The sequence below is a fragment of the Mustela nigripes genome, chromosome 14, assembly GCF_022355385.1.
Source record: "Mustela nigripes isolate SB6536 chromosome 14, MUSNIG.SB6536, whole genome shotgun sequence".
NCBI classification, from domain to species: domain Eukaryota; kingdom Metazoa; phylum Chordata; class Mammalia; order Carnivora; family Mustelidae; genus Mustela; species Mustela nigripes.
In genome coordinates this window covers 75,003,890-75,031,462 of record NC_081570.1, presented here as the reverse complement: position 1 = coordinate 75,031,462, position 27,573 = coordinate 75,003,890, and the positions used below count along the sequence as shown (strand labels likewise).

Sequence of the window (27,573 nt, the reverse complement as noted above, 5' to 3'; positions counted from 1 at the left end):
TAAAACAGAAAATAGAGTAAGACTGATCTGATTTGGGCATTAGTGATACAGTGGTATTTTAGATAGGGTACTCAGGAAAAGATTTTGAAGAAATAACATTTGAGGTAAGATCTGATCTAATCTAATGGGATCTTATCAGAGGGAGGTACTTCAGATTTGAGGTACTGCAATGCAGCATTTTATTTTTGTATTTCACTGGGCTCAACAATTTCATTTGTATATGCCTTGTATTCTCAGCAAAAACAAAAGTTCCTTAAGGCGGAACTGGATTTTAAATTTCCTTAAAAGAGGGCAGAGCATAGTAAAACAAAAACAAATGAACTCCCATGTGCAGTTAGCACACGCTAAGCACAGTCAAGATGCTCTGCTTTTAATCCTTAAATATTCAGGGAAAGCCTTCTACTTTTTGGCATCTGTCTCCTTTTTGAAAGCTTCACTAACCACCAGAACTAATATCTCTATTTCTTCAGCTGAAACTTGAAGGTATGAGAGGACTCCTATTTTCTAATTGTCATGATGAAAATCAAATAAAGGAGTGAAAGTGAAAATGTTACACAAATGTCAGTTGTCAGAATATAGATATAAAGGTTTACTACCGGTTTATGATCTTTATGATTTGGGATGTTTTGAAAGTGGGCTGATCAGACCTGCTAATAATCTGGATGTTGCATGTGAGGGAAAAAGAGGATCATGAATGACACCCTCAAAAAAAAAATCCCTCAAATCAAGAAACAGACTCTTAATTATAGAGAGCACATTGATGGGTTACCAGAGGGGAGGTGGGTGGAAGGATGGGTTAAATAGGTGATGGGGATTGAGGAAGGCACCTGAGATGAGTACCAGGTAATGAGGTGATGCATGGAATTACTGAATCACTATATTGTACACCTGAAGCTAATATGATACTACGTTAACTGGAATTAAAACCTTAAAAAAAATGACTTCTTATGTTTTGGCTTGAACAACTCATGCTGCCATTTATTAAGTAGGGGAAGATTAGAAGAGTAAAAGGCCTGGGAATGGTGGGTAAGGTTGCGGGGAAATGGGAAAAATCAGGAATTTAGTTTGCAAAAAGAAATACTTATTAGTCATACGAAGGGAAAAAGTCAAGTTGGTGCTGAATGTTACTAGAGCTGGAAGTTTAGGCAAGCAGTCAGGGCTGGAGATATAAAGCTGGTAAACAAGAGCATACAGAATGTGGCCATTTGGAGCACTTTCCTAGGTTCAAACCCTAGCTTCATTACTTGAAGAGCTATAAAACTGGGATAACAGTAGGGGGAAAAATATATATATATATGTATATTTAATCTCAAGTTTCCTATTACTTTTCTTAATGCATCTGAAAAAGCAAAATCTTCATATAACACTGAATTCAAAGACCACAAAAAGAGAGTAGGAAGTTTGCTTTCTACACCTTTCACTAGAGGCAATATACGTACAAGTTTTTTTACGTCCTTTCAGAGATATTATAAGCACATGCAAACAAATAATTTATACCTTTTTAACTTATTGCCCTTTAAAATGCAAATATAAATATTTCATACAAATACACGACAGAGACTCCTTTATACTTTCTTTTTTCACTTAACAATATACTTAGAGCACAGTTAGTATTTAAAGTCATGGTTTCTTTAAAAAAAAAAATAACAAGAAAACAAGGAGAAATTTTACTAATATGAACCTAAACTGTGTATCTAAATTATCAAGTATGATTTAGGGTAATCTATAAAATTTTCAACATGGACAACGGAGCAAAATACATTTATATATAGCAAAAAGTAAGTAAGATGAGTTCTCATATTCTTTGCAGAAGTTTTCCATTTGGAAAGAAAAAAAAAATCAAAGAGCTTTTTACCTTCCTAGCAAGAAATCTGTCATGAAAAAAACTTAGAGAAATGTCTAAAGCATACTCACACAGCTCTTGGTTCAGAAAAGACATCAGTATGAATGTGCATCATTAGGTCCCCACCGGCAGCATATTCCATTACAAAGCAAACATGCTCTTTGGTTTGGAAACATGCAAAAAGGTTCACCAAAAAGGGATGTCTTACACTATTCACAGTTTCAAAAATTCTTTTTTCACACATCAGGCTGTAAGAGAAAACATTTAAAAATCAATAGTTTTTTCAACAAAAGTTCTAGTTTTCCAACTAGACATTTTCCAACTAACATTCTTTAAAAAATTACTGAACTCTAAAATAACCAAAGTTCTTACCTATTATAACTTTAAAACCATAAAATGTGTCTTAGTTTTGCTTTAAAAATTTGGTCTGCTTGATATATATATATCTTTAAATATTTTCTTTCTTTCTTTTTTTTTTTTTTTTTTTGATAGAGATCACAAGTAGGCAGAGAGGCAGGCAGAGAGAGGAGGAAGCAGGCTCCTTGCTGAGCAGAGAGCCCGATATGGGCCCTGGTCCCAGGACCCTGGGATCATGACCTGAGCTGAAGGCAGAGACTCTAACCCACTGAGCCACCCAGGCGCCCAATATATATATCTTTAATTGAAATATATCAATGAAAACTAAAATGTATGATCAGCATGACATAAAGGTCAGAGTTCACATTGTATCAGAAATGAGAATTTAGCAACCTAAAGAATAGTTAAAACCACTTTTTAAAGGTTTATTTTATAAAGAGGGAGAGAAAGAGAACATGTGTGCATGGCAGGAGAGAAGAGGGAGAGGGAGAGATGCAGATTCCCTGCTGAGCAGGGAGCCTATGGGGTTCAATCCTAGGACCCTGAGATCATGACCTGAGCTGAAACCAAGAGTGGGATGCTCAACTGACTGAGCCACCCAGGCACCCCAAGAATAATTAAAAAAATATAAAATTTGTGATAAAGGTAATATCAAGGACAATATTTATAATTCATAAGCTATAGTATTCAAATATTTTTCCATATAAAATATGAAGCTGAAAGGTAAAGATATGCTGCATAAAATTTTAAATTTAGAAGCCTGACTGGAAAATAAAGAGACTCCCCAGAGAATTCTATTAACATGCTTTAAGGAAGAAGTTCTTTGAGAATGATCTAATTTATAAAAATCTATAGCAATCACAGGTTTTGCCTTTGCGCAGCTTGTCACTCTTAAAAGCTGCTACAAAGAACAGTGATCATCCTTATGGACTCTGGAACATTAATTTTGCTGAAATAGCAAAAAATACCATTCCTCCTTTCCTTGAAAATATTTAGTAATCAATTTGATTTTAAAACTCAATGTGGAAGAAAACCAGGTCAAATATTATTTATTTTTTTAAAAAACTTTATTTGAGAGAGAGAAAGTGAGCGAGTGAGTAAGCAGGAGGAGCAGAGGGGAAGGGAGAGTCAGAGAATCCCAAACAGACTTTGAGCTGAGTGCAGAGACCAACATGGGGCTTGATCTCATGACCCTCAGACCATGACCTGAGCAGAAACCAAGAGTCAGATGCTTAACCAACTGAGCTACCCAGGCGCCCATCAAATATTATTCAACTGCAAGTTGAATTAACATATTTTAAGTACCTGATTAAAATAAAGATATTTATATACATTTTATGAACAATTAGATTATGTCTTTAATATAAAATAGGCACTTTGTTGACATTGTTTAAAAGCATTAACAATGTCTTTGTTTTTAAAATTAAAAAATTGCTTAGATTTTTGTTATTGCTAATTTCAAAATGCCAAAAAAAGCTAATGTTAGAGGGAGATAGATCCATTCTTCTTTCCTTTGGTTGTTTTAAGAAGGAGTTTTTTTTTTTTTTTAAAGGTAATTTTAAAGATAAAATATTTATTTCGGTATCTGGGCTATACTGCTATGATTCAAAAAAAATTTTGAGTAGAATTTTGAAAACATTTGAGAGCAAGACAAAAGACCCTTATAGAGAGGGTAGGAGACAAACCATAACAGACTCTCCATCATAGGAAACAAACTGAAGGTTGATGGAGGCGAGGGAGGTGGGGGGATGGATTAACTGGGTGATATACATTAAGGAGGACACTTTATAATACTGGGTATTATTTAAGACAGATGAATCACTGACCTCTACCTCTGAAACCAAGAATACATTACATGTTAATTAACTGCATTTAAATTTAAAAAATTAAAAAAAATACCTGTTGTGTAAAGGAACATAATTTTTTTTTTTAAGATTTTATTTATTTGACAGAGAGAGATCACAAGTAGGCAGAGAGGCAAGCAGAGAGAAAGAGAGAGAGAGAGAGAGAGAGAAAGAGAGAGAGAGAGAGAGGAGGAAGTAGGCTCCCTGCTGAGCAGAGAGCCCGATGTGGGACTTGATCCCAGAACCCTGGAATCATGACCTGAGCTGAAGATAGAGGCTTAACCCACTGAGCCACCCAGGTGCCCCGAGCACAAAATTTTTAATGTTATGTTAATATAGTTGCCTTCTGGATTATGAACTAAAATATCTGCTCACTTTTAAATACTGAGAGTAAATGCAGCTATTATGGAATAGTGTTTAGACTCTACTTAATAAGGTCACATTCTAGACAAACTCTTACCCTGTCTCTGATTTCACACAATCTGTTTATAATTTTACACATACTAAAAAAGAAAAAGTCCCACTGTAATTGTTTAAAAACTAGGGTTATGTCTACATATATTTGGTAAGGTTTCTAAGTGTTATTACAAAGTAAGTGATTATTAGAAATAAATTCCAAAGAAAACTTTAAGAAAGTTAATAGCTCTGATTTTTATCACCACTTAAATATATCAGAAAATAATGTCCGGTTGGGTAAGACTGATAAGATGGCTTCTAAAACAATAGATTCATGAAATCTATCTAAATTTTGGGTACTATAGGTAAAATATTCAGACAAAATAAAAACAAAATAAGATGTTTGGGCTCAAGCAGGTAACAACACTGTCTCTTCATTGTCTATATGGTTTTATTTATGGGTAAATTACTAATTTACTAATGGGTGAATCACTAATTCTCATGGATGGGTATTAGGTTAGACTTGTGTTAAACATATAAATGATGTAAAAGATTGAGACTCACTCATCAGAATGCCTCTTAAAATGGCTTTAACGTCATTCACAGGAATGTTTTGATGAGGACTAGGAATACTCAGGAGGACTCGATAGATGTCTCAGACTCTTAGGTAAAGGAGGCAGGTTCTTTGTAGACCAAAATTGTCACAATAATTTCAGGTATTTTACGGCACAACAAAAAGCTACACTGTTAGCATCTAAATTTTCCCAACCTTACCAAAATTGTATATTCCCCTTAAAAATTCATGGGACAATCCAACCTTATTAAAAACTTCAAATTTTATTCATTCTGTCCAGAACATTTCCCTCACTTCTCTCCATATTTCCAAGCATCTTCCATCTGCCAAAGAATAGCACAAATCCAATCTCTCTTACAAGGCCTTACCTAAATCCATCTGCACACAATGATGCTCCCCTTTCTTTGAGCTGCTACTGTCTGTAGTGTTTAAATTCAAACATACCTGGTCTATTTTATTTACATAACTAATGTACTTATGTTTTATTTCCCTAAGTAACTAATTCCATCCTAACATTTTTGTACACTTTCTTCAGAGTTCAGTACATTATTAGACATTCTAGAAACTTAGAAGCTTGTATAAATAGTTATTTTGGTCAGTGGAAAATAACATTGTTAATAAGACTATGGTCTTAGGATTGAACCATATTCATGTATATTTTATATGCATTTATAGATTTTAAATATAAATAAATGTATACTTATTTATAAAATATTATTTGTTGGTTGATTGATTTGTGAAGATTTTATTTACTTATTTGAGAAAGAGAGAACATGAGTGAGAGGAGAGGCAAGGAGATAGGGAGAAGCAGACTCCCTGATAAGTATGGAGCCTGACTCAGGAGACTCAATCTCAGGACCCTGAGATCATGACCAGAGCCAAACTCACATACTTAATTGACTGAGCCATCCAGGTGCCCCAGTATATATCTGTAATATCTGATTAGCTGTGCTCTTGTTCCATGACTACAAAAATATACTTCCAACCAATATAATTCCAGTAATATTCTGCTGTCTTGAAATATGAACTGGTAAGAAAAGAATGAGGAGGCACTACAGGGACATAAAAATTCTTACTCAGGAATGGGCATAGACGGGACAGAACTATCTATTAATGGCAGGTGGAGAATACAATCTTTGTAAATGAATCAATCACATTACTTTAGAGTCACTCCATAATTTTCATTTTTAAAAGGAGACTAGCTTGGAATTTTCTATGATTAAAAAAAAAAAAAAGGCAGTTTTCTAAGTAAAATGATAAAATCCAGACTAGAGAAAGAAAACTTGGAAAATGGTCATTAAGTATTTTGGAAACATCTATTAAAAAAAAACCAACAGTAATATGCAATAACAATGAATTCTATGAATCTATTAAAAGGATGAACTAGAAAGTGAATATAAAACAATACGCTTACTTATTAGTTTGAGTTGTTTACTATCTGGAATTGCAAGTTACAAATATGTATTACTTTTCAAAATATGTTCATCCATTTTTTGATATTCTATTCTTTCCTTGCTTTGTTCTAATTGTTCCTTTTTGCTGTGTTCCTCAAATTCCTTCTAACAGTGGGTTTTATATCTCAATCCAGATTTTCTGTTTCTGTACCTGTTCTACTGAAGATTATTTTACTTCCATGTTATCGAATATGTGGATTAATAACTGAAGTTAGTAAGGATCACTCATTAACTTTTCACCAAGACTGGATTGATTTTCAGTAGGGCTAATAGCTTAAGCTCTGGCTAAAGCTCCAACCTCTGATCTGGACATCCTTCGTTAAAGGTAATATTAATGTTATTTTGTCGAGATTTAATTAGAAAGCGTTCTTCTATTAAGACTTGACTCACAGTAGTAACAAGTTAGCAAGAAGCTATATAAACCACCAAGATTATCAGAGGTAGTACCGGTTTACTATTACTTTTGGGAAAAAAATGAATTTACCATTCACAGATCTGGAATAAAGCAAATATTCTTCCATAAAAGAAATATAGTTGACCCTAGTATTACTGCAGTTATAAAAAGACTGACAGTGTGATTAAAGGTTTGCTTTAACCAACTACTTCAGTAAAATAGAAACAGTTATAAATATATACTATGGTACGCAGCATATTGTATAAATATTCAGCAAAATCCTCCTGAATAGTTTCACATATCAAGAAAGTTTATTTTGATATAATTGAGGGATATGGAAAACAGGTAAAAGATAAATAGGCAAATCCAAAAGAAATTTCTTTTTCTTTCTTTTTTTTTTTTTTTTGAATTTTATTTATTTATTTGACAGACAGAGATCAAAAGTAGGCAGAGAGAGGAAGGGAAGCAGGCTCCCAGCCAAGTAGAGAGCCGGATGCAGGGCTCGATCCCAGGACCTTGGGATCATGACCTGAGCTGAAAGCAGAGGATTTAAGCCACTGAGCCACCCAGGCACTCCAAGGAAAGCTTCATTTTCAAGAGGTATCCTAATTCTAAGAACTTCCCAGAGTGCCTGGGTGGCAGAGTTGGCTGAGTGACTCTTGACTTCAGTTCAGGTCATGATCTCAGGGTTGTCAGATTGAGCCCTGTGATGGGTCCTTGTGGGACTCAGCACGCAGCCTGGAGTCTGCCTGAATTTCTCTCCCTCTGCCCCTTCCCAGCCTCAGTGCACACGCTCTCAATCTCTCAAATAAATAAATAAATCATAAAAAGAAAGAAAGAACTTTCTATAGGATGGGGAAAAACATCAGAAGTAGCAGTGTGTGTGTGTGTGTGTGTGTGTGTGTAGCACTTAATACAATTCACTAAGGCAAGCATTACCAGTAAACATGTTTTATAAATATGTGGGTTAACTGAGGTTCAAAGATGTTCAGTGAATTTCCCTGGGGTCAAATCATTAATTAAGAAGAAACAAGCAGGAACAGAGAAGCCAGTCTTTTCACTCATAGTCCTAGGCTCTCTTCATATACAGGGCTGCCTTCTATTATATCAACTGATGTTTCCAAATGGTTTAAGACAAATATTGCTTATAAATACCAAGTGAAAGTCTCTCTCTGTAATAAATAAGCCATTTGTTATGCAAAAGTTTTTTATTTAATCATCCTATTAGGACAGTCTTTTTAAAGCAGTCTCTGACCAATTATAATATTGTCCCCCAAGCCCTTGCATTTTAAAAACTGTATATAAGGATGTATCCATATCAATTTACATTTATTAAACCCAGAGAGGTAAGATGCTCTGGTTAGGGGTGCCTAGGTGGCTCAGTTGGTTAAGCGCCTGCCTTTGGCTCAGGCCATTGTCTCAGGGTTCTGTGATCGAGCCCCAAGTCAGGCTCCCTGCTCCATAGGGAGCTTGCTTCTGCCTTTCCCTCTTTCTGCCACTCCCACTGCTTGTGTTCTCTCTGTGTTAAATAAACAAATAAAAATCTTTAATTAAAAAAAAAAAAAAGATGCTCTGGTTAAAAAATATTTTAAGAAAAATGAAAGCAAAAATATAGATATAGGTACTTTTTTTTAAAGATTTTATTTATTTATTTGACAGAGAGAGAGATCACAAGTAGGAAGAGAGGCAGGCAGAGGGAGAGGGGAAAGCAGGCTCCCTCCTAAGCAGAGAGCTGGATGTGGGGCTCAATCCCAGGACCCTGAGACTATGAACTGAGCTGAAGGCAGAGGCTTAAACTATTGAGCCACCCAGGTGCCCTACAGACATAGGTACATTTTAAAAAGCAGAATATATTAACCACTGGGGTAAGTGCAGATTACCTATAACTGACATTCTGTTCCTTATGTAATATGAAATGGGAAATAGTGTCATCTGACCACAGATGAGTAACAATTTCTGTACCATACAAACACTTTACCATCTCCAAGTATAAAAAACTTAACAGAATTATTTAAACATTTCATCACCTTTCTTTGGTACCCACTAACCAATAAACTGTCGTAAGGAGAAGCTGGGTAGAAACAGTAATTAATGCCTACCCTAATCAAGTATAGATACATTAATTTAATTTCTTCATATATAATGGAAATGGAAGGTTTTGCTGTTGCAATATATACATCAATTTTCATGTTCTTGAGTTAAAACTTCAGAAAAATGAACAATTTCATTAAAAAAAAAAAAAAACCACTAACCTGTCTACTTCATCTCGAGCCACAATGTCTCCTTTCTTTAAGGCTTTTATAGCAAACATCTCATTTGTGTGTTTATATTCAGCCAAAAGCACCTGAAATGAGATTAAAGTAAGTATTTTCTATTTGAGTTATTACTTTCATAGTCATTCCAAGAAAGCTTAAAAGATTACCTTTCCAAAATGTCCTCTACCCAAGACAGCACAACATCTGAAGTCTTGTAGATTAAACTGAAACATCTGTTGGGATCTGAAAACAGTATGTCAATTAAAAATAAGGCAAAAGTATGGGTCCAAACATGTAGTAGCAAAGCTGTGCATATATTCTTTACCTTCTATCCTCAAGTTCTCGAATACCACTGTATCCTAGGCCTGGTTGAGGAATATCAGGCTCATATTCAGATGGAGATTTTGGAAGTATACTATTTCTGTCATTCTCAATATTAAAGACAGTTTCTGAACCCTATAAAATATTAAGTAGTCATTAAATAATAGAAACACTGAGAAAACAACTTATTTGGTAAAGATAAAGTTTAAAAGTTTCAAAAGTCAAGAGAAATATTAGCGAGAAAAGTAAAATTCAGAAAATGGACATTCTTATAGCTATTAATTCTATATTACACTTACTTAAAAAATTTGAAAAATGAACACATTATCATCATCTTCAATGTATATTCAGAAATCATGTTAACCAAGTTAGGAAGTGAAGAGTGTTTGAAGCAATATATCATCTAATATCAACCATGCTCGTATGCTCCTTTTACCTTCAGCAGCCTATTCCATCTGTACTGGCCCATGAGCTTCCAGAGGTTTTATGTTTCACTCACAAGAAACATAAAAACACAGTTCACCCAGGCAATTTAAATTAATTGAAATGTATACCTCACTATGATGCTTTTACTGGTAATTCATTTGGTGAGAAAGAATTATACAAGGTTTAAAATGCCTTGCCTGTCCTGGTGTATCCGAATCTCTTAATTTAGCAGATTCATCTATTTCTCCAAGAGAAGAATCACGTGTTGGGGCCGGAGGAGGTTCAGGTTCAAGATCAAAGTCCAATTTGGTTACTGTAGAATCACTTATAGGAGATAAAGTAATTCACCAAAAACAGTAATCAAAAGTATAATAGCTTTAAAATTAAAGCAAACAATCTTATTTTTTTTTATTATTTTAAAGTAAGCAGAATACTAAGTTCAATATACCATTCGGAAAAAACCAGACTTTTAATAGATCCACGGTAAGCAGTATGTATGAATGTTACAATAACTATTTCATAAAAGCGATGCTTAAAAATCTTAGACACATACCTAGCTGGAGGTGCTAGTTCAGGGATGTGTACATCAACTACTGGCACTGTAGCAGGCACAGGAGCTTGAGGGCTGAAGGTGCCAGAGTGATTTACTGTAGGAATAGCTCTTCTCACTAGCCTTCCCCATGTGGCAATATTAATATTCATCTGAGGAGCTCTGAGAAATGTTTTGCCTGTGGATATTGTGAATAAAGAAAATAGAATAAGTAATTTTTTAATATATTAGCAAAAGCCATAATTTAAAAATTCATATTCACTGGTTTATAATTTATGAAGAACAAACAAAATTTGTTACTTCAAAAATAGTTCTTAACTATTTGTTATTAAAGGCTAGTGTAAAATAGTGAAAATAGTTTTAAAAATAAATAGGTAGGCACTATTTGTTCAAGTCTAGCAATGATATGTGGCTAAGGTTTAAAAAAGAATTCTCTTAAAAAAAAGAATGAACTGGGGCACCTGGGTGGCTCAGTGGGTTAAGCCGCTGCCTTCAGCTCAGGTCATGATCTCAGGGTCCTGGGATGGAGTCCCACATCAGGCTCTCTGCTCAGCAGGGAGCCTGCTTCCTCCTCTCTCTCTCTCTCTCTGCCTGCCTCTCTGCCTACTTGTGATCTCTCTCTGTCAAATAAATAAATAAAATCTAAAAAAAAAAAAAAAAAGAATGAACTTTTAGAGCAAATAACTATAATATTTATGGATGAATCAATATGGTGTCTACCTTTGATTCATATAATCTGAAGTAGTATGTGGATGGGATATAAATGAAACAAAATTAGCCATGAGTTGACTGTTGTTGAGGCTGAGTGAGGGTACATAGTACCAGTCTCTCTACTCATGAATATGTTTGAAATGTTCCTTAATAAAAAAAAGTTAGAAATGACTGGAAAACAAAAACAAAGATGGGTATCACTTTTAAATGCAGATCACCTATGCATCAGAATACACCAAAAGACATATTTGATTCCTTAGTAACTACCTTGTTGTTTTGAAAAAATTTTCTTTTGTCTTTGGAGTTTGGGTCTTCTTTCAATAACTGGATTAAAAAAGGTAACCTGCAGTGAAGAAAATTCAAGTTGACATGAGTATAGCTTTGGATTTATGGTTCACGAAATTGAACAAAATTCTAACTTTTGAAAACTTAAGAGAACCTTAGATATATTTTAAGCCCAACTTCTTATTTTCTAGGTGAGAAAGTAGACCTAGAGAGGATAAAAGATTTGTCTCAAGGTAATACACCTATGCAGTAGTGCAGTTGAGCGAAAAATTTAAATTGTCTGTCGTTCAGCCTAATACTCTTTCCATTTTTACATTATGCTGCCTACATAATTTCAATGATAGTGATACACATTTAATAAAACACATTTATTACCTCTGCAAATAAAGTACCCTGTGGTTCCAAATAGAGACACATGCCATGCCGTTGGTTGTCTAAAAAATCTTCTAACCTCAGAAATTTTACAGCACACAGAGATCTCCAATCACGCCAATAAACTGAAATTTCCAGTTCACGTGACTAGGATAATTAAAAAAAATAATAAAACAGAGAAGACATCATTGGACACACACTTGAATAAAAGATCACAAAAAATATAAAATACAAATAAACAAAGATAACACACACAAAAATCACACTATTAAGAGTGCTTTGTAATGTTTCTCTATTATATATTAACAAACTTACATATTTTAACTACAAGGAAGAAATTTATACTCCACCAGTCTCCAGCTAAGATATTCTTTTTTTTTTTTTTTTTTAAAACAAAGAATACACAACTGGAACAACCAATACAGAAGACTGACCACAGAAACTCCTCCCCACGCCACAGCTTCAGTACTGGTATCACTTACTATACTATTACTGAAAGACCTCAGTGCTCTCCACAAAGAACCCATTTCAAACTTTCTTATTACCTTATCCCAATGCGGAGTTAGGGAGATCTGCAGACAGCATTTATTCTGTACTTACAGACGCCACACACTGTACTAAGCACTCTGAAAGTATTAGATCACTTAATCTTCAAAAGAATACTACCAGGTAATAGGACTAGTAATAGAAAGGGCAGATGCAGGTAAGAAGGGAGATTCAGACTAAGTTTTACACAAAATGATGTTCATTTATTATAACCCTTTTCCCTCCCACATAAGGCAGCAAAGCAGCAACAGCCTGAATGTCCAGAAACTAGGGACAAGTATATTATACCATATCCATATAAGAGAATAACTCTGTAATCATTAAAAATAATGCTTATGTGGAGAAACATATTTAAGGTTTTAACAATCCATTAGAACACAGTTTATAAACTGTAGAGGCCATAAACTGACCTCTACATATGTTATAATCTACTTATATTTTAATTAGAAAGCACCAGACTTCTCCATTACTTTGTTTCTCAGGATTCTGCAGACCATTCACAAGAAGAGCTAAACATTTTCCCCCTCCTTAGGCTCAAGAAAGTAAAAAGTTATTTCTTTCCTGTAGAACTTTCAATTTATGAACTTATGCCTATTATATAAACTTCTGGCATAAATAGTAACAAACATTTTCACTTTAAAATTATACAATGAATTGATGCAAATGAAGACAAAAAACAACATAAAATTTAAAAAAAAAAATTAAAAACACAATGCACCAGAAGGTCTCATAACTAATCAGAAAAAGGCATCTATGGCAGTATGTCAACCCAGGGCCACCTCCTCTTTCTCTATGAAATATAATTACTATGAGAGAGAATGCTTGTCATGAAAGAAGAAGTGTAATTCTTTTAAGATTAGGCAAATGGCATCTACTCAAGTTAAAAGTTTAAGTATTGGGGGAAGTTATTCTGGGAAACAAACTAGGTGAATAAATGAACCAGAGACTGGTAATTTACACTACACCGTTTCAGACTTTCTGGCGATGGAATTAGTATTTGTTAAAAGTTCTTATACTTTCACACTGCTAACAATTAACACATGGTTAAGATTATATCTTTCTCCAGATGAGAAGAGGTCCAATCACTACATTTGTATTTATTCTAGCCAATCTGATAACATACATTAACTCATTTCTCTTTCTGCTTTCACTTTGTTCTGTGTTTTAAACTGAAGTGTGTTAGAAAGATCTAAGCTTTGAGATGGAAGGCTAGCTTTCTTGGAATTCTACACTGAGGTTTTAGGTATAAAGCTCTTCACTTTTTCTGTCTTTGCCTTGTTCCTTGTGAAGATGACTCTCTATAATTTAAGGGGGGAGGATAACTGTGATCTAGAGCAGATGAAGATCTTTTATGTTGATACTTATAACACTGTTTCATGGAACTCTAAACATACTTCACTCTCTAACATCCTGTGTGTATTTGGATAGGTAAACCAGGAATAGAGCACCTAATAAGGAAAATACCTTTTATATAAAGAGAGCTCACTAATGTTTACTGAATTTAAACTCTAAGGGTGACTGCTTATTTGCTGGCAATTTTCCAAATGAAGTAGGCCAGTTCTAGAAAGCAACGACATCTTTCTAGGTAATGTCAAACTCTAAGAGCAACAAAATTCTAGATGGAGTCAAATCATCACCAAAATAGCAGAGCAGTATGATCTGAGCTACTCCTGGGCAGTTTTGGCAAACTGTCCCAACCTGTGCTTCATTTGGTCTTTTAATGAATTTGAACCTAGAATCAAAGAAATAACTCTGTTGTAGATCTAAGGCATCTGAATGATTTGTCTGACGTCTATAAGGCCTGAAAGTAAACAGAAAAAGAGATGTTGAATCAGCCCTATAAGGAGGAGAGGAAGGAAGGAAGAACAACTTAAAAAATGTGCTGCAATTAAAAAAAACCCAGCACACATCTATCATAAAAAGGTAGTGAAACATCAAGAAGGCTGAAGTTCCCAAACTGGGAGGAACTCTTGGGGCAATGGAGGATATTTTAACTTTACAAAAGAAACACAGTGACACCTATGGGATACCATAAGAAATACTAGCTCACAGTAAATTCCGTTTGAGCATCAGAATGTACCACAATCTTTCTGATGACATCTTATCTTTGTTATACTAGATCTCAAAAACTGATTTTTCCACATGAAAAATAAATGTGTAAGAGGAGATAGGGATACTGTATTCATTCTAATTCCACGCTTTGAGAAATTATATACTATACAACAGGCAGACTCCATTAGTAAATAACTGGTTACATAAAAATGAAATAAAATTATTTTTTCATCATGACTTGAGCCAAAGGCAGCAGCTTAACCCAATGAGCCACCCAGGCACCCCAGTACTAATTTTTTTTAAAGATTTTATTTATTTATTTGACAGATGGAGATCACAAGTAGGCAGAGAAACAGGCAGAGAGGAGGAAGCAGGCTCCCTGCTGAGCAGAAAGCCGGATGCGGGGGCCGATCCCAGGACCCTGGGATCATGACCTGAGCCAAAGGCAGAGGCTTTAACCCACTGAGCCACCCAGGGACCCCAGTACTAAATATTTTTAAAGTAACTACTTTTTAAATGAAATCGTGTATATTAAAGTGTTTATCAAGGGGCACCTGGATGGCTCAGTCATTAAGTGTCTGCCTTTAGCTCAGATTGTGATCCCAGGGTCCTGGGATGGAGCCCTGCACCAGGCTCCCTGCTCACCTGGAAATCTGCTTCTCCCTCTCCCACTCCCCTTGCTGTGCTCCCTCCCCTGCTTTCTCTCTCTCTAGGCTAATAAATAAAAAGTCATAAAAAAAGGTGTATACCAAGGTATTTTGTACGTATACGCTGAAGATTCTTCCCATCTAGTTAATTAACACATCCATCATTTCATATATTTTATATTTGAGAACATTTAAGTTCTACTCTCAGTAAATTTCATTTACATTAGCTAATTGAATTTAAATGAAAAAATTTCATTTACAGTGTTAACTATAGTTACCATGTTATACAATGGACGCTCAGACCTTATTCATTTTATAATTAAAATTTACACTTTTTTTTTTTCTTTTTACCAACCTCTCTATATTTTCCCCACCCCCTAGTTCTTGGCATCCACTTCTCTACCTCATTCCCGGATGTTTGGCTTTATTTATTTATTTATTTATTTTCAAGATTCCACATATAAACGATACCATGCAGTATTTGTCTTTGGCTTATTTCACTTAGTATAATGTCCTCAAGGCCATCCATGTTTACAAATAGCAGGATTTCCTCCTTCTCATGGTTGACTAATGTTCCATTTAGATCTCACGTCTCATCTTCTTTACCCATTCATCCATTGACAGACACATTGTTTCTGTAACTTGGCCATTGTGAATAATGCTGCAATGAACATGGAAGTGTAGATAGCTCTTCGATATCATTTCTTTGTTCGATATCATATCATTCGTTTTCATTTCTTTTGAATACATACTGAGGAGTGGGACTAGTGAATCATATAGTAGTTCTATTTTTAATTTTTCGAGGAACCTTCATACTATTTTTCATAGTGGCTGTACCAATTTACATTCCCATCAACAGTGCACAAAGGTTTCTTTTTCTCCACATCCTTGTCTATACTTGTTATCTCTTGTCTTCTTGATGACAGCTGTTCTAACAGGTATAAGGTTGTACCTCATTATGGTTTTGACTGGCCATCTCCTTGATGGTTAGTGATGTTGAGCCTTTACATGTTACCTGTTGACTATGTGAATGTCTTCTTTATAAAAATGTCTATTCAGTTTCTGTACATTTTTTAATCAGATTTTTTTTTGCTATTGAGGTTTAGGACATTTTTATATATTTTGAATGTTAACCCCTTATCTGATCTATGATTCACAAATACTTTCTCCCATTCTGTAGGATGCTTTCTCATTTTGTTTCTGTTTCCTTCTCTGCACAGAAGCTTTTTAGTAAGTACTTCTTAATATGAAATTGTTGGATATTTCTTTTGGCCTGGATACACATTGTTAAAAAAAATAAAAATAAAAATAAAAACTAGAACACTGAGGATGCCGTGAATCAAGAAAGTCAGGGTACCTCTAAGACAAGAAAACGAAAGCTAGGAAGCACTGTTGAAAAGAAAAAAAGAGGGAGGGGCAAAAAGCAAAACATGGAAAGTTCAAGAGCCAAGGAAAGGTAAGACTTTGTAAACATACAACATGGCACATATCACATTAATTGGTCTTCCATTAAATGGCCTTCCGTGGGCTTCTGACAGCACAGACTTGGGAAACACCAGTTAGGGTCCCAGCAGCAAAGAAACTGTACACTCAAAGAGTCTAAATTTTATTTATTTTTAAAAAGGCTTTATTTATTGGACAGAGAGACAGAGAGCATGAGCAGGGGAGGGGCAGAGCGAGAGGGAGAAGCAAACTCCCCACTTTGCAGGGAGCCCAATGTGGGGCTTGATCCCAGGACACTGGGATCATGACCTGAGCCAAAGGCAGACGCTTAATCCACTGAACCACCCAGGCACCCCAAAGAGCCTGAATTTTAAAAATTGTCTATTTAAGGAGGTGTGATTAAGGTTAAGGAACCAACAAGTATGGGAAGCAACTGACATCTAGCAATAGTAGAAATCTGTTACCACCCCTAGCCTCAACGGGCAAGAGGCACTAGTTACCAGAATCCAGTGAGTACTAACAGAACCTTGGAAAAGGGACTGTCCATCAGGAGCTATAGCCATAGTTGAACCAATGCTGTGAAAATAGGCAAGGAGGGAAACAAACACCTTGACTTCCCTCTCCTTCTGCTTCCTAATAATGTCTCTCATTATAAGTCAGAGTCTAGTGGTTCAAGTTCACTGCTATCAGCCTCCAGGGGCAAAACACAGGATAGGGAATGGGGCCAATGAAATCCACTAAGGGCAAACAGAAAACTACATCATCAGGAAACAGTCATATCTCTTTTGAGTTCAGGAGTCCATTAAGGGTGATCTTCCAGATGGACCAAATGTGACAAAAAGAGGCAAACCTTAAACCTTTGGGGAGGATAGGAAATACAAAGAGGAGAGTTTGAGACTGAGACAATGGAGAATATGAGATTGTGATATTTGCTTGAAAAGTCTGCCTCCTACAGATGTGGGTAACTCTGCTCTCTTCACAATGAAAGAGAAAAGTAAACAATTATGATACAAACTAGTGCTTTAACTGTTTTATATAGATACAGCTTATTAGATACCACTTTATATAGATACTGCTATCTATATCAATTCATATTGTATAAAAAGGTCCAAAGACTCCCTATTATCCCAAACCCATTCTAAACTTTCCTGCCTCTGTCTTTACACACAGTTTCTATGTCTAGTCCTGTATCTTATTCCCCAGCCAAAAACTATACTGTCATATGAGATTTCAAACTGCTCCTTCCTTTGTACCAGTTCAAATTCGCTTTTCATCAAGACCAAATTAAACATCCATCTCCCTCACAAGGGTGTTCTTGAATAATTCCAGTCCATTATGTCTTTCTCTTGAGTTTTTAGATGTGTATAACTTTTTATTTATCTTTCTAGGGACTCATGTTCTCAAATCTGAGGATTCATGTTTGTCATCATTTCTGAAAAATCCTAGGTTATTATTGCTTCAGACATGACCACTGTCCCATTTTCTGCACTCCCTCATTCTGGAACTCCACTTAGTGTATTAGTCATTTTCATCCTATTCTTTGTATCTCTCAGCCTCTCTTTTTTCATGTTTTTCATTTCTTTGTCTCTTTGTGTTGCCCTAGGGCAACTTTTTTAGCTTCATCTTTCATACCACTAAATCCCCTGTTATTTAACCCATCCACTTAGTTTTCAATTGCAAATGTTGTAGTTCTGATTTTTCTTAAGTTTTATTTCATTCTGCTTCCCACCCAGTTTCAGCAATTTACCAATGGCAATCATGTTTCATTGCCACTATTCCCCCAATTATTTCTGATGCCCATTTCAGATGTCCAGTATTTCCTTTTGTTCTTTAAAAACGTTGCCTAGTCTTTTTGACACTCACTCTTTGCTCATGTTTTTAAATTCCTCTATTACTTTTTTAAATAATTTAAACATTCATATTATACTCTACAACGAATAAGCCCATTATATACTGCTGCTTACTGATGGTGGTTGTATCCTTATGTATTTTAAAGTTTTTGATGCATGCTCATGTTGGGTAGAATTCTTCCCTAAGTTTCTGAAACACAATTAAATAGTTCTTTATTTTGTCTCAAACTGCTTTTTTTAAACCTACCAGACCACAGGGTACTTTATGGAAAGAACATTTCTTGCTGTTTTGTATTTCTCACAGCACTAAATGTAGGCCTTTGTGTGATACTTTAAAGATCACAGAGGTAGAAAAAAGCTAAAATGCCAATACGGTGCTATAGGACAATAACAGGTAAAGCACAGGGAAACAAGTCAGACTCACTTGTGTGGGGGAGCATGGGAGTAGATAAAAAGAAGATATTTTCAATTGTCTATGACCCTCATCCTCAGATTTTAATGTGTGTCATTCTGGAAATCTATTTGTATGAATCTGTACGAATAAGAGTGTGTCACCTGGGTATGTTGATGTATGAGGGAAAAAGAGGAAATTGAAACAACCTGCTTTTTAAAGATATTTTACATAAATTATTTTCATTCATCCTGTTAATACTCAATGAATACCTATCTTCAGTACTGTGACAGAGATACAAAGAGAAGCAATGTATGGTCCTGTTCTTAAACAGTTCAGTTTTATTAGGGAGATGGAAATGTAAATAAATACTGGCAACAGAGAGGCACATACAACTGGCACAATGATACAAAAGGAAGAACTGACCAATTTTTCCGAAGGAAAAGGTAGTCGAAGATCAGAAAAGGTTAAGGATTGCTCAATTGGGTTTTCAGATATAAATTACAAAATTAAAGGAGGAGAGAACACAGTAGTCACATGGGAAAGAATGTACAAAGTTAAGCATGCATGAAGTATATCATATGGATAGGAAATAGTTTCATCTAGTTAAAGCCTAGAATATTAAGAATGGAAACTTTGGGAAATAAAGATGAGAAGATGGGCAGACAGTCATGAAGGGCTTCGTAAGATTTGCAAAGTATTTGGTCTTTAACTTGTAAATTATATGCTGCCACTAAAGGATTTAAAATATAGAGGAGTAGAGGTCAGGTCAGATCAGGCAATATAGTAATTAAAAACAAGGCCTCTAGAATCAAGACTGCCTGGTACTGCATAAACAATTAATTTCTGTAGAACAACATAGGTTGACATCTTAGCTTGATACTACTTACTAGTTTTGTGACCTTGGGCAAGTTACTTACTTACCTTTTTTGAGACTCAGTTTGCTCATCTGTAAAATATATATAATAATGGTATCAAACACTAGGGTGGTATGAAAATTAAGAGTTAAGACAAACTCAGTACATAGTCAGTACTCAGTAAATGTCAGCTTTTATCATTACTATTGTGATAAGTCATTAATAAAATCTATATTGGAAACAAAAAGACAAGTTAGCCCACTATTAAAAAAGAACATACTGGTGTCAGGTAAGACTTGGCTTTAGTGTCAGATGCTTGTGGTGATTCCCAGAATCAGTGCTTTATAGCTGTGAGGGCAAGAAAAGTTATTTAACTTTTGGAACTTCAAATAATCCCCAAAAGAGCGAAAATAATTATATATGCAAGATTGTTGGGAGGATTAAATGACACTATATGTAATGTGTGTTATTCAGGACCTATTACAGCACAAGTTTCAGTGCAATGTATAATGAATGACAGAGGAAGAATAGATTGTGATCACAAATTACTACTTCAAGGATCTTGAGTATGAGAGACCTATCAACAGAGCTATGAAGAAGCAAAACAAATTTTTTTTTTTTTAGTGGGAGGAATGTTAACATATGCAGAAGAATCAGAGGTGGGAAGAAAAGAGGAGATAAAAAAATATATAGGTGATAGCTGGGGTAACTGATGGAAAAGGGTTTAGGAGATGAGAGAGAATGGAAACTGGAGCACAAACTCAATTCTTATAGGCTCTCACAGGACCGAGAGAGACCTCTTTCTCTAAAACCAATGAAAAAGATACAGAAATATTTGCAGGTGATGGAGGAATCTGAGGAAGCTGCATCCTAATGATCTTAATCTTATCTATAACACAGAAGCAAAGGAGTCTGAGAGGGAATAGAATTTTGAAGAGATAGGTGGAAGAAAAGCTTCTGGTAATGGGATTAAGATCTGAAATGCAGGATAACTTTTATAAGCCCAGCTGAGGTGAGAAACTAAAACTTATAGTAATTGGTATGATTAATATTTTAGCAGTATTCAGTAAATTAGAGCAAAAAAGACAGATGGTAGAAATGACTGGCTGTTGGGAGTTTCTAGAACAGGTGTTGTTGATATAAAGACAATGCTGAAGAATGTTTTATGTGGAACCATGTCAATAAGGACAAGGTTCGGGATAACACTAGTTTAAGGGTACAGGGAAAAGAAAATGTAATTTGGAAGGGACTGATGGCCCTTCTTCAGTCCTTTCCTGAAGAATCAAGGAAATGGAAATAGTTGATCAAATATCAAGTTCTGAGGTAATAAAGAAGAGAGCCAGATGAGTAACAATAACAACATGAGCTGTCACTTACTATATAACCATTAATCTTGGTGCTTTATGTAACTATCTCCTTTAGAGAAGTAAAAGATTTGTTAAGTCTGGCATATCAAATTTAAGATTTCAGAACCATTCATTGCTAAAATGACAAGGAGTAAAGGTACACTGTGGCTGAGATGCTCCAAGAACTTTGTAATAATACAATGTTAAGTAGGTTATTTACATATATGTTTTGTTCTTTTTTCCCTTTAATCTCCCATAATGATGCTGAAGTGAAGAACCAAAGTCCTTAAGAAATACTGGAGACTGGTCATCAAAAGATGATAGGGATGGGGAAAAAAAAGGTAGATGATTATATACATAGTTCATCGTCTCCAGATTCATAGCCTCAGAGAATATATTGTGTCATCTGATAGAATCTGGAAGAAGCAGAAAGGTAAGAAGGGTAAATATTTTCATAGTTTCATTTCTTCTTCTTCTTTTTTTAATTAAGTAGGCTCTACACCCAACATGGGGCTTGAACTCATAACCCCGAGATTAAGAGATGCATGTACTACTGACTGAGCCATTCAGGGCGCCTGCAGTTTCATGTTAAGTTAAAAAATAGCATCTCAGATTGAATAGTATGGTCAGAGTCAGATAGCTCATACACAGAAGAAATTAATATGTCATTGTATTCCTATTCTATGGCTTGTTCCCCCAGGACTGAGGGAATTCAGGAAAAATGAGGTATTACATAGCTACTAATGTGTTTACAGTAAACATTAAAAAGGACCAAATTTTTAAAGAAAATATAAAAAGGGTAACCTGATAAGAATAGAAAGAACACAGGAACTTCATTAAGAATCCTGGATTATTGGGGTGACTTGTTGGCTCAGTTGGTGGAGTGACTCTTGATCTTGGGCTTGTCAGTTTGAGTCCCACACTTGTCAGTTTGAATCCCACACTGAGCATAGATATTACTTGATAAAAAATTTTTTTTTAAATAAAAGAATCCTGGGTTATTTATGAAAAGTGGAAACACACCCATAAATACAGAGAATAAATGGATATTGCCAGAGGGATGGGAGTGGATTGAGGGGATGGGCAAAATGGATGACGGAGTGGCAGATACAGGCTTACAGTTATGGAGTAAGTCGCAGGGAAAAAGGATAAAAGCATAAGGAATATAATCAACGGCATTATAACAGCTTTGTGTAGTGGCAAAGTAGCTACACTTGTGGTGAGCAGAAAAATAATATGCAGATTTGCTGAATCACTACATCGTACACTTGAAAATAATATAATACTGTGTCAACTATACTACAGTAAAAATTTTAAAAAAGAGTTCTTGATTATACATTAGGCTAGTTACTTACAATCCTTAGGCCATAATTTCCTTATTAATTTGTGAAGTGAGGGGGCTACATTAAATTACATCAGCAATTTTCAAAGCTTGTTTTTCCTTTTTTTTAAAAAAGATTTCATTTATTTATATGACAGAGATCACAAGCAGGCAAAGGCAGTGAGAGGGAGAGGGGAGGAAGCAGGCTCCCTGCTGAGTAGAGAGCCTGATGCAGGACTCAATCCCAGGACCCTGAGATCATGACCTAAGCAGAAGGCAGAGGCTTAACCCACTGAGCCACCCAGGTGCCCCAAAGCTAGTTTTTCTTAAGTGGCAAATTTCAAATATCTTACCCAGAATATCAAAACAAACAAAAAGTCTCTGTGTTCTCTCCTAAGACAATTCTATGGAGCCCTGACCTACCAGGAACATAATTTGGGCTTTCTTAAATTATTCTAGGTCTAGATTATTTCCAGAGTATCTCCTAACTCCAAAAAGTCCTATGAATCTTTGTACCTTGAAAAGGATAGAAACAGTATAAATAACTAAGTTCCAGAATCCCGTACAAAAGAAACTTGACATTTGAGGCAAAATGCTAGGCATGAACACGTGAGACAGTTTAAAATAACATTTTCTATAAATACTTCAATAAACATTTTCCATAAATAAATATTCTATAAATATAAGGGATGAAGTAAAAGGGTAAAAGGCACATGAAAAAGTGAAATGTAATATGTAAACACAAGTGGTTATCACAATAAGGAATGTAGTCTCTGTCAAAAAGAAGTTTCTAATCAAATTAGGAACAAGGAACATGCCTACCAGGAACCTAGAAAGTCTAGCTGGCCTCAGGGATGAATAGCTTTACTTAGTCATGCACTGTTTTCAAACTCTGAAAGGGAGGACTACTCCAAAGTAGGAAGACTATCTGAAGTCATGGAAAAAAAACAATTTTAGGTGAAGATCACCACTATAAGTAAAGAAAAATCAATCAACAGTTACCAGTCTTTGTAGTTTTCTAAGCTTGTAGTCTAAGTAATTTTAAATTATTTTCTCTTTCAGATTTCATTATCTTTCTGTTATTTCTTCCTCTATTTAACTGTTATCTACCTCATTCAAACTACCATAGAGGAAAGAATATTCATTTTGAACAACACTGAGGTCTAGTACCAACTCTGACATTTATTAATATTTAACTACCCTGGGGCTCAGCTTAACTATAAGATGATGATAACTTACCTTTTATTTTTTTTTAAAGATTTTTAATTTTTATTTTATTTATTTGACAGAGAGAGAGATCACAAGTAGGCAGAGAGTCAGGCAGAGAGAGGGGGAAGCAGACTCCCGCTGAGCAGAAGCCCAATGCGGGGCTCGATTCTAGGACACTGAGATCATGACCTGAGCCGAAGGCAGCGGCTTAACCCACAGAGCCACCCAGGCTCCCCGGATAACTTACTTTTGAGTTCTTTCTTACTGCATTTTATATGTATGTATGTATTACTTTTAAGTTCTATTTTAAATATAAAACTTCGTAAGACAATAGCCTGCCTACAAGAGAAAGCTTGTAACCAGCTGTTTTCCCTCTAACAATAATCCTCTGAGTTTCATTTGCTTTAAAGATCCATTTATTTATTTGAGAGAGAAAAAGAGAGCACACGCACACCCATAAGCGAGGGGGAGGGGTGGAAAAGAGGGAATCTCAAGCAGACACCACACTGAGGGTGAAGCCTGATGGTATGTGGGGCTCCATCTCACAAGCCTGAGATCATGACCTGAACTGAAATCAGGAATTGGATGCTTAACCAACTGAACCATTTAGGTGTTCCTCTCTGAGCTTCATTTTGATCATACCATTCATCAAAACTCCTGTAATTACTTTAAACAGGCTCTGAAGTGAAAGAAAATGACATTCAACCAATTAATTCCCCATAACCTATCATATTCTTCTATTATACTTAAATTCATAGCCACCCACAAATCAAAGCCTAGGGCTAAAGAAAGAATTAATGCCACTGAGTGGCTAAAATGTGCCAGGCAATGAAAGGGATTTTCTATACACTACCTCAGTTTTTCTAACAGTCCTGAAAGATTACAAGTTGAACCCTGAACAACGCAAAGGTTACCAATCTGAGTATGACTTCTGACTCCTCAATACTTTACTAATAATCTACTGTTGACTGGAAACCTTACTGATATCACAAATAGTCAACTTATATATATTTTGTATGTTATATACTATATCCTTACAATAAAGCTAAAGAAAACCAAGTATTAAGAAAATCACAAGAGAAAATACATCTCTAGTACTTTATTGTACAATATCCATGTATTAAGTGGACCTGCACACTTTAAAGCTGTGTTGTTCAAGGGCTGACCATGTATTTTACCCCATTTTAGAGATGATGAAACAAATGCCCATTTGTAAGTTTATGTAATTTGTCTATTTTCAAAAGATATTAAGTACTAGATGGACAATGAGCCCATTTTTGCCTGGCTTCAAAGCCAATGTTATAGCAAATCTGATACATTAAAAATGAATGGGAACTGAAAGAAACATTTTATGGTCATAAATATCTATATGTGTTCACACAGTTTAGAAAGAAGCCACAAATACAACAAGGCATGAAAACTGTATCTGTATATATTAACAACCCCAACTATTATCTCCCTCTCTAGTGGGCTTGATTGAATTATATTGGTCCAACTATTTAAACAGCTAGTTTATAGCACATAACAATGCTGGTTTTTCTACCTGAAGAGAAAATACCAGAGTTGAAAAAAAATCTTATAAGTTTAACTTTTTCTCATACAAGCATTCCTTTAAAATCTCTTTTACAAGCTGCTCGTTCAACTTTATTGAGAGAGAACTTACTCTTTTCTATAGTAGCTCATTTCATTTTTTAACAATTACCCTTTGTACTGAAATAAAATCTGCCATCCATTGACTTTTGCTTTGTCCTCCACAGCCACAAAGTATACAGTCAATCCAAGGATGGAACATGTACAACAGCTTGCTACTTGCCACTTCTCCAAGAATGTGGCAAACATTGCTACTTAATCAGTATAATCTCTGAAAACCAAGACCCATCCAGTAACGTCACTACTAATCAATGAGAATAAATACACACAAATTAAAATCTCATTGCTATCCCTACCTTAACTTTTTCCTCATATGTTCCTCCTTTAACTTGAAAGACAGTTACAAAATCTTTGCTGAATTTCTTCTTTAATAGACTTTTTGAAAAGCCCATTTTTCAATTGTTTGATATGTAATAGGATTTTCATCACCTCAAAATTCCTGCAATTATTCACTGGATAAGCTTTTATAATGTTTATCTAAGGTATGATTTGATTGAACTCAAAGTTTTTGACTTCTCTTTGGCAGGCAAACCTTTCTTGGGATACTGCTTAAGAGTTGGTTTTTAGACCTTTGTTTCCTTTACAAACTCCTTCCCAGGATGTGTCAATAAGTCTTTTATCAGTTTCTATAGTACATGGTACTTACTTCTATCACATCATTTACTATAGATAAATCAAATGATGTCAACTCCCCTATTAAAAGCCCTTCAAATGTCTCCCAATTCCTAACTTAAAAAGATCCTAGTGATTCAGCACGTACCTACATCTACTTCACTTTACCTTGATCTTCTATTTTACAATTTTTATTCTTAAAACGTATCAGGTTCCCTCCTACCCCAGGGGCTGTATATGTTGTCTCCTCTTGCTGGGAATACTCTCACTGGGTCTTTACAAGTTTGGCAACTTTTCACTCATCAGGTATCAAGTCAAATGTAGTCTCCTCAAGAGACTCCCTAATTACTCTAAAGTAATCCCTACTCCCTTATTACCCTATTTACTACCTTCACTGTACTTGTAGTTGTTTCTTTTTTTAACTTGTTTACTATTTATTTTCCCTCATTAGGATATAAGGTCCCTCAGTATATGGACTTCAGAGTTTCGATCAGTCATTACTAGGGTCTAGAATAGTGCTTGGCAAAGAACAGAAAATTAGTGATTATTAAGCCTAGGAGTTCTGCTACAGCAATGAGCATATATTATCTTTGTAAATCTAGACCCTAATAAAAAGCCCGGTACATAGATAAGATGTTCAATGAATATTTGTGAAATGAATGGATTGATCTTATCCACCTGGATGGCAGGCAATCACTGTGACCTCTAGTCAGGTATCTCTGAATCTGTTTATCCAGACCTGACTTCTAGTTCTACATCTTTATTTAATTGCTCAGTAACTAGGTATAGAACCCATCCTCTTCCAATATATTTTTCTAATAACTGGGGCATTAATTTCTTTGCAAATTATAGACAAATTCCTTCCCTTGTACTGAAATCCAACTAGTTACTAATGCTATTTTTTCCTTCATTTCCTACATATTATCTTTTCTCTTCCTACTGCCAAATTTTACTTCAAGCTCTCCTAATCTTACAGTTGTAGCACTGGAGTAGCTGCCAGCCAACATACATGCCTTTAGTTCCTCCTCCCTCAAATTTTTCTTCATACAACTTCCAAAATCAACTTTCCCATTTTATCTCTTCCATCCCATTTCCCATACAGACAAGTATAAACACCTTAGTCCAGCATTCTAAGACCTCAACATCATTTTAACTGAAATTCTCAAAATAAAGGTATATTTGGGAAATGAGGTGGCAGACTCTTACATTTCAGATGAATGGTAAAAAATTCTGCAACTAATCAGGTATGTATGAAGACCACTTTCTAAGTTCCTTGAGGAACCTTGGAAGATCTTATTTTTTATTCATTGTTAATCTACTGCCTGGAAGTGCTGGGAATATAGTAGATACCAATGAATATTTGTTGATTGAATGAGTAATTTCACAATAATTTTTAAAGAATAGATAATCCTAAATGAGAGAACGAATGCCAAGATGAAGGTAGTATTCTTTGAAAATCAGTCTGGTATTAAGACATGTGGGGATTAGCTAGTAAATTACTTTAGTAAAAAACAAAAAAGCCAACATCAATCAAGTTCTTACCATTTGTCTAAGATATCTTTTTTATATATCTCACTATAGTTGGTGGTATTAAAGCTAAGCAAACCAATGTATATGAAAATGAAGCATTTTGTTCAAGTATATAAAACATTTTTTGAACCAAGAAAAGCAGTGGTAAGGGCCTGATCAGGATGTTGGCTATGCAGAAAGAAAGAAAGAAATTGGAAAAAAATATATTTTTAAAAGATTTTATTTATTAATTTGACAGAGAGAAATCACAAGTAGACAGAGAGGCAGCCAGAGAGAGAGAGAGAGGAAAACAGGCTCCCTGCTGAGCAGAGAGCCCGATGCGGGACTCGATCTCAGG

The 27,573-nt window shown here is 35.2% G+C and overlaps 1 protein-coding gene across 1 annotated transcript in view; it reads right to left on the bottom strand.

Annotated features, from left to right (window-relative positions):
• Window positions 1–27,573, bottom strand: part of PKN2 (protein kinase N2) — a 129,517-nt gene that overhangs the window by 16,072 nt on the left and 85,872 nt on the right. Inside the window, exons 9-16 of the mRNA XM_059375312.1 lie at window positions 11,786–11,929; window positions 11,393–11,468; window positions 10,418–10,592; window positions 10,062–10,188; window positions 9,443–9,573; window positions 9,285–9,360; window positions 9,115–9,206; window positions 1,915–2,091 (exon numbers count right to left, since the gene is read on the bottom strand). Coding sequence (XP_059231295.1) covers window positions 1,915–2,091; window positions 9,115–9,206; window positions 9,285–9,360; window positions 9,443–9,573; window positions 10,062–10,188; window positions 10,418–10,592; window positions 11,393–11,468; window positions 11,786–11,929 — 998 coding nt within the window. The remainder of the gene's footprint in view (window positions 1–1,914; window positions 2,092–9,114; window positions 9,207–9,284; window positions 9,361–9,442; window positions 9,574–10,061; window positions 10,189–10,417; window positions 10,593–11,392; window positions 11,469–11,785; window positions 11,930–27,573) is intronic.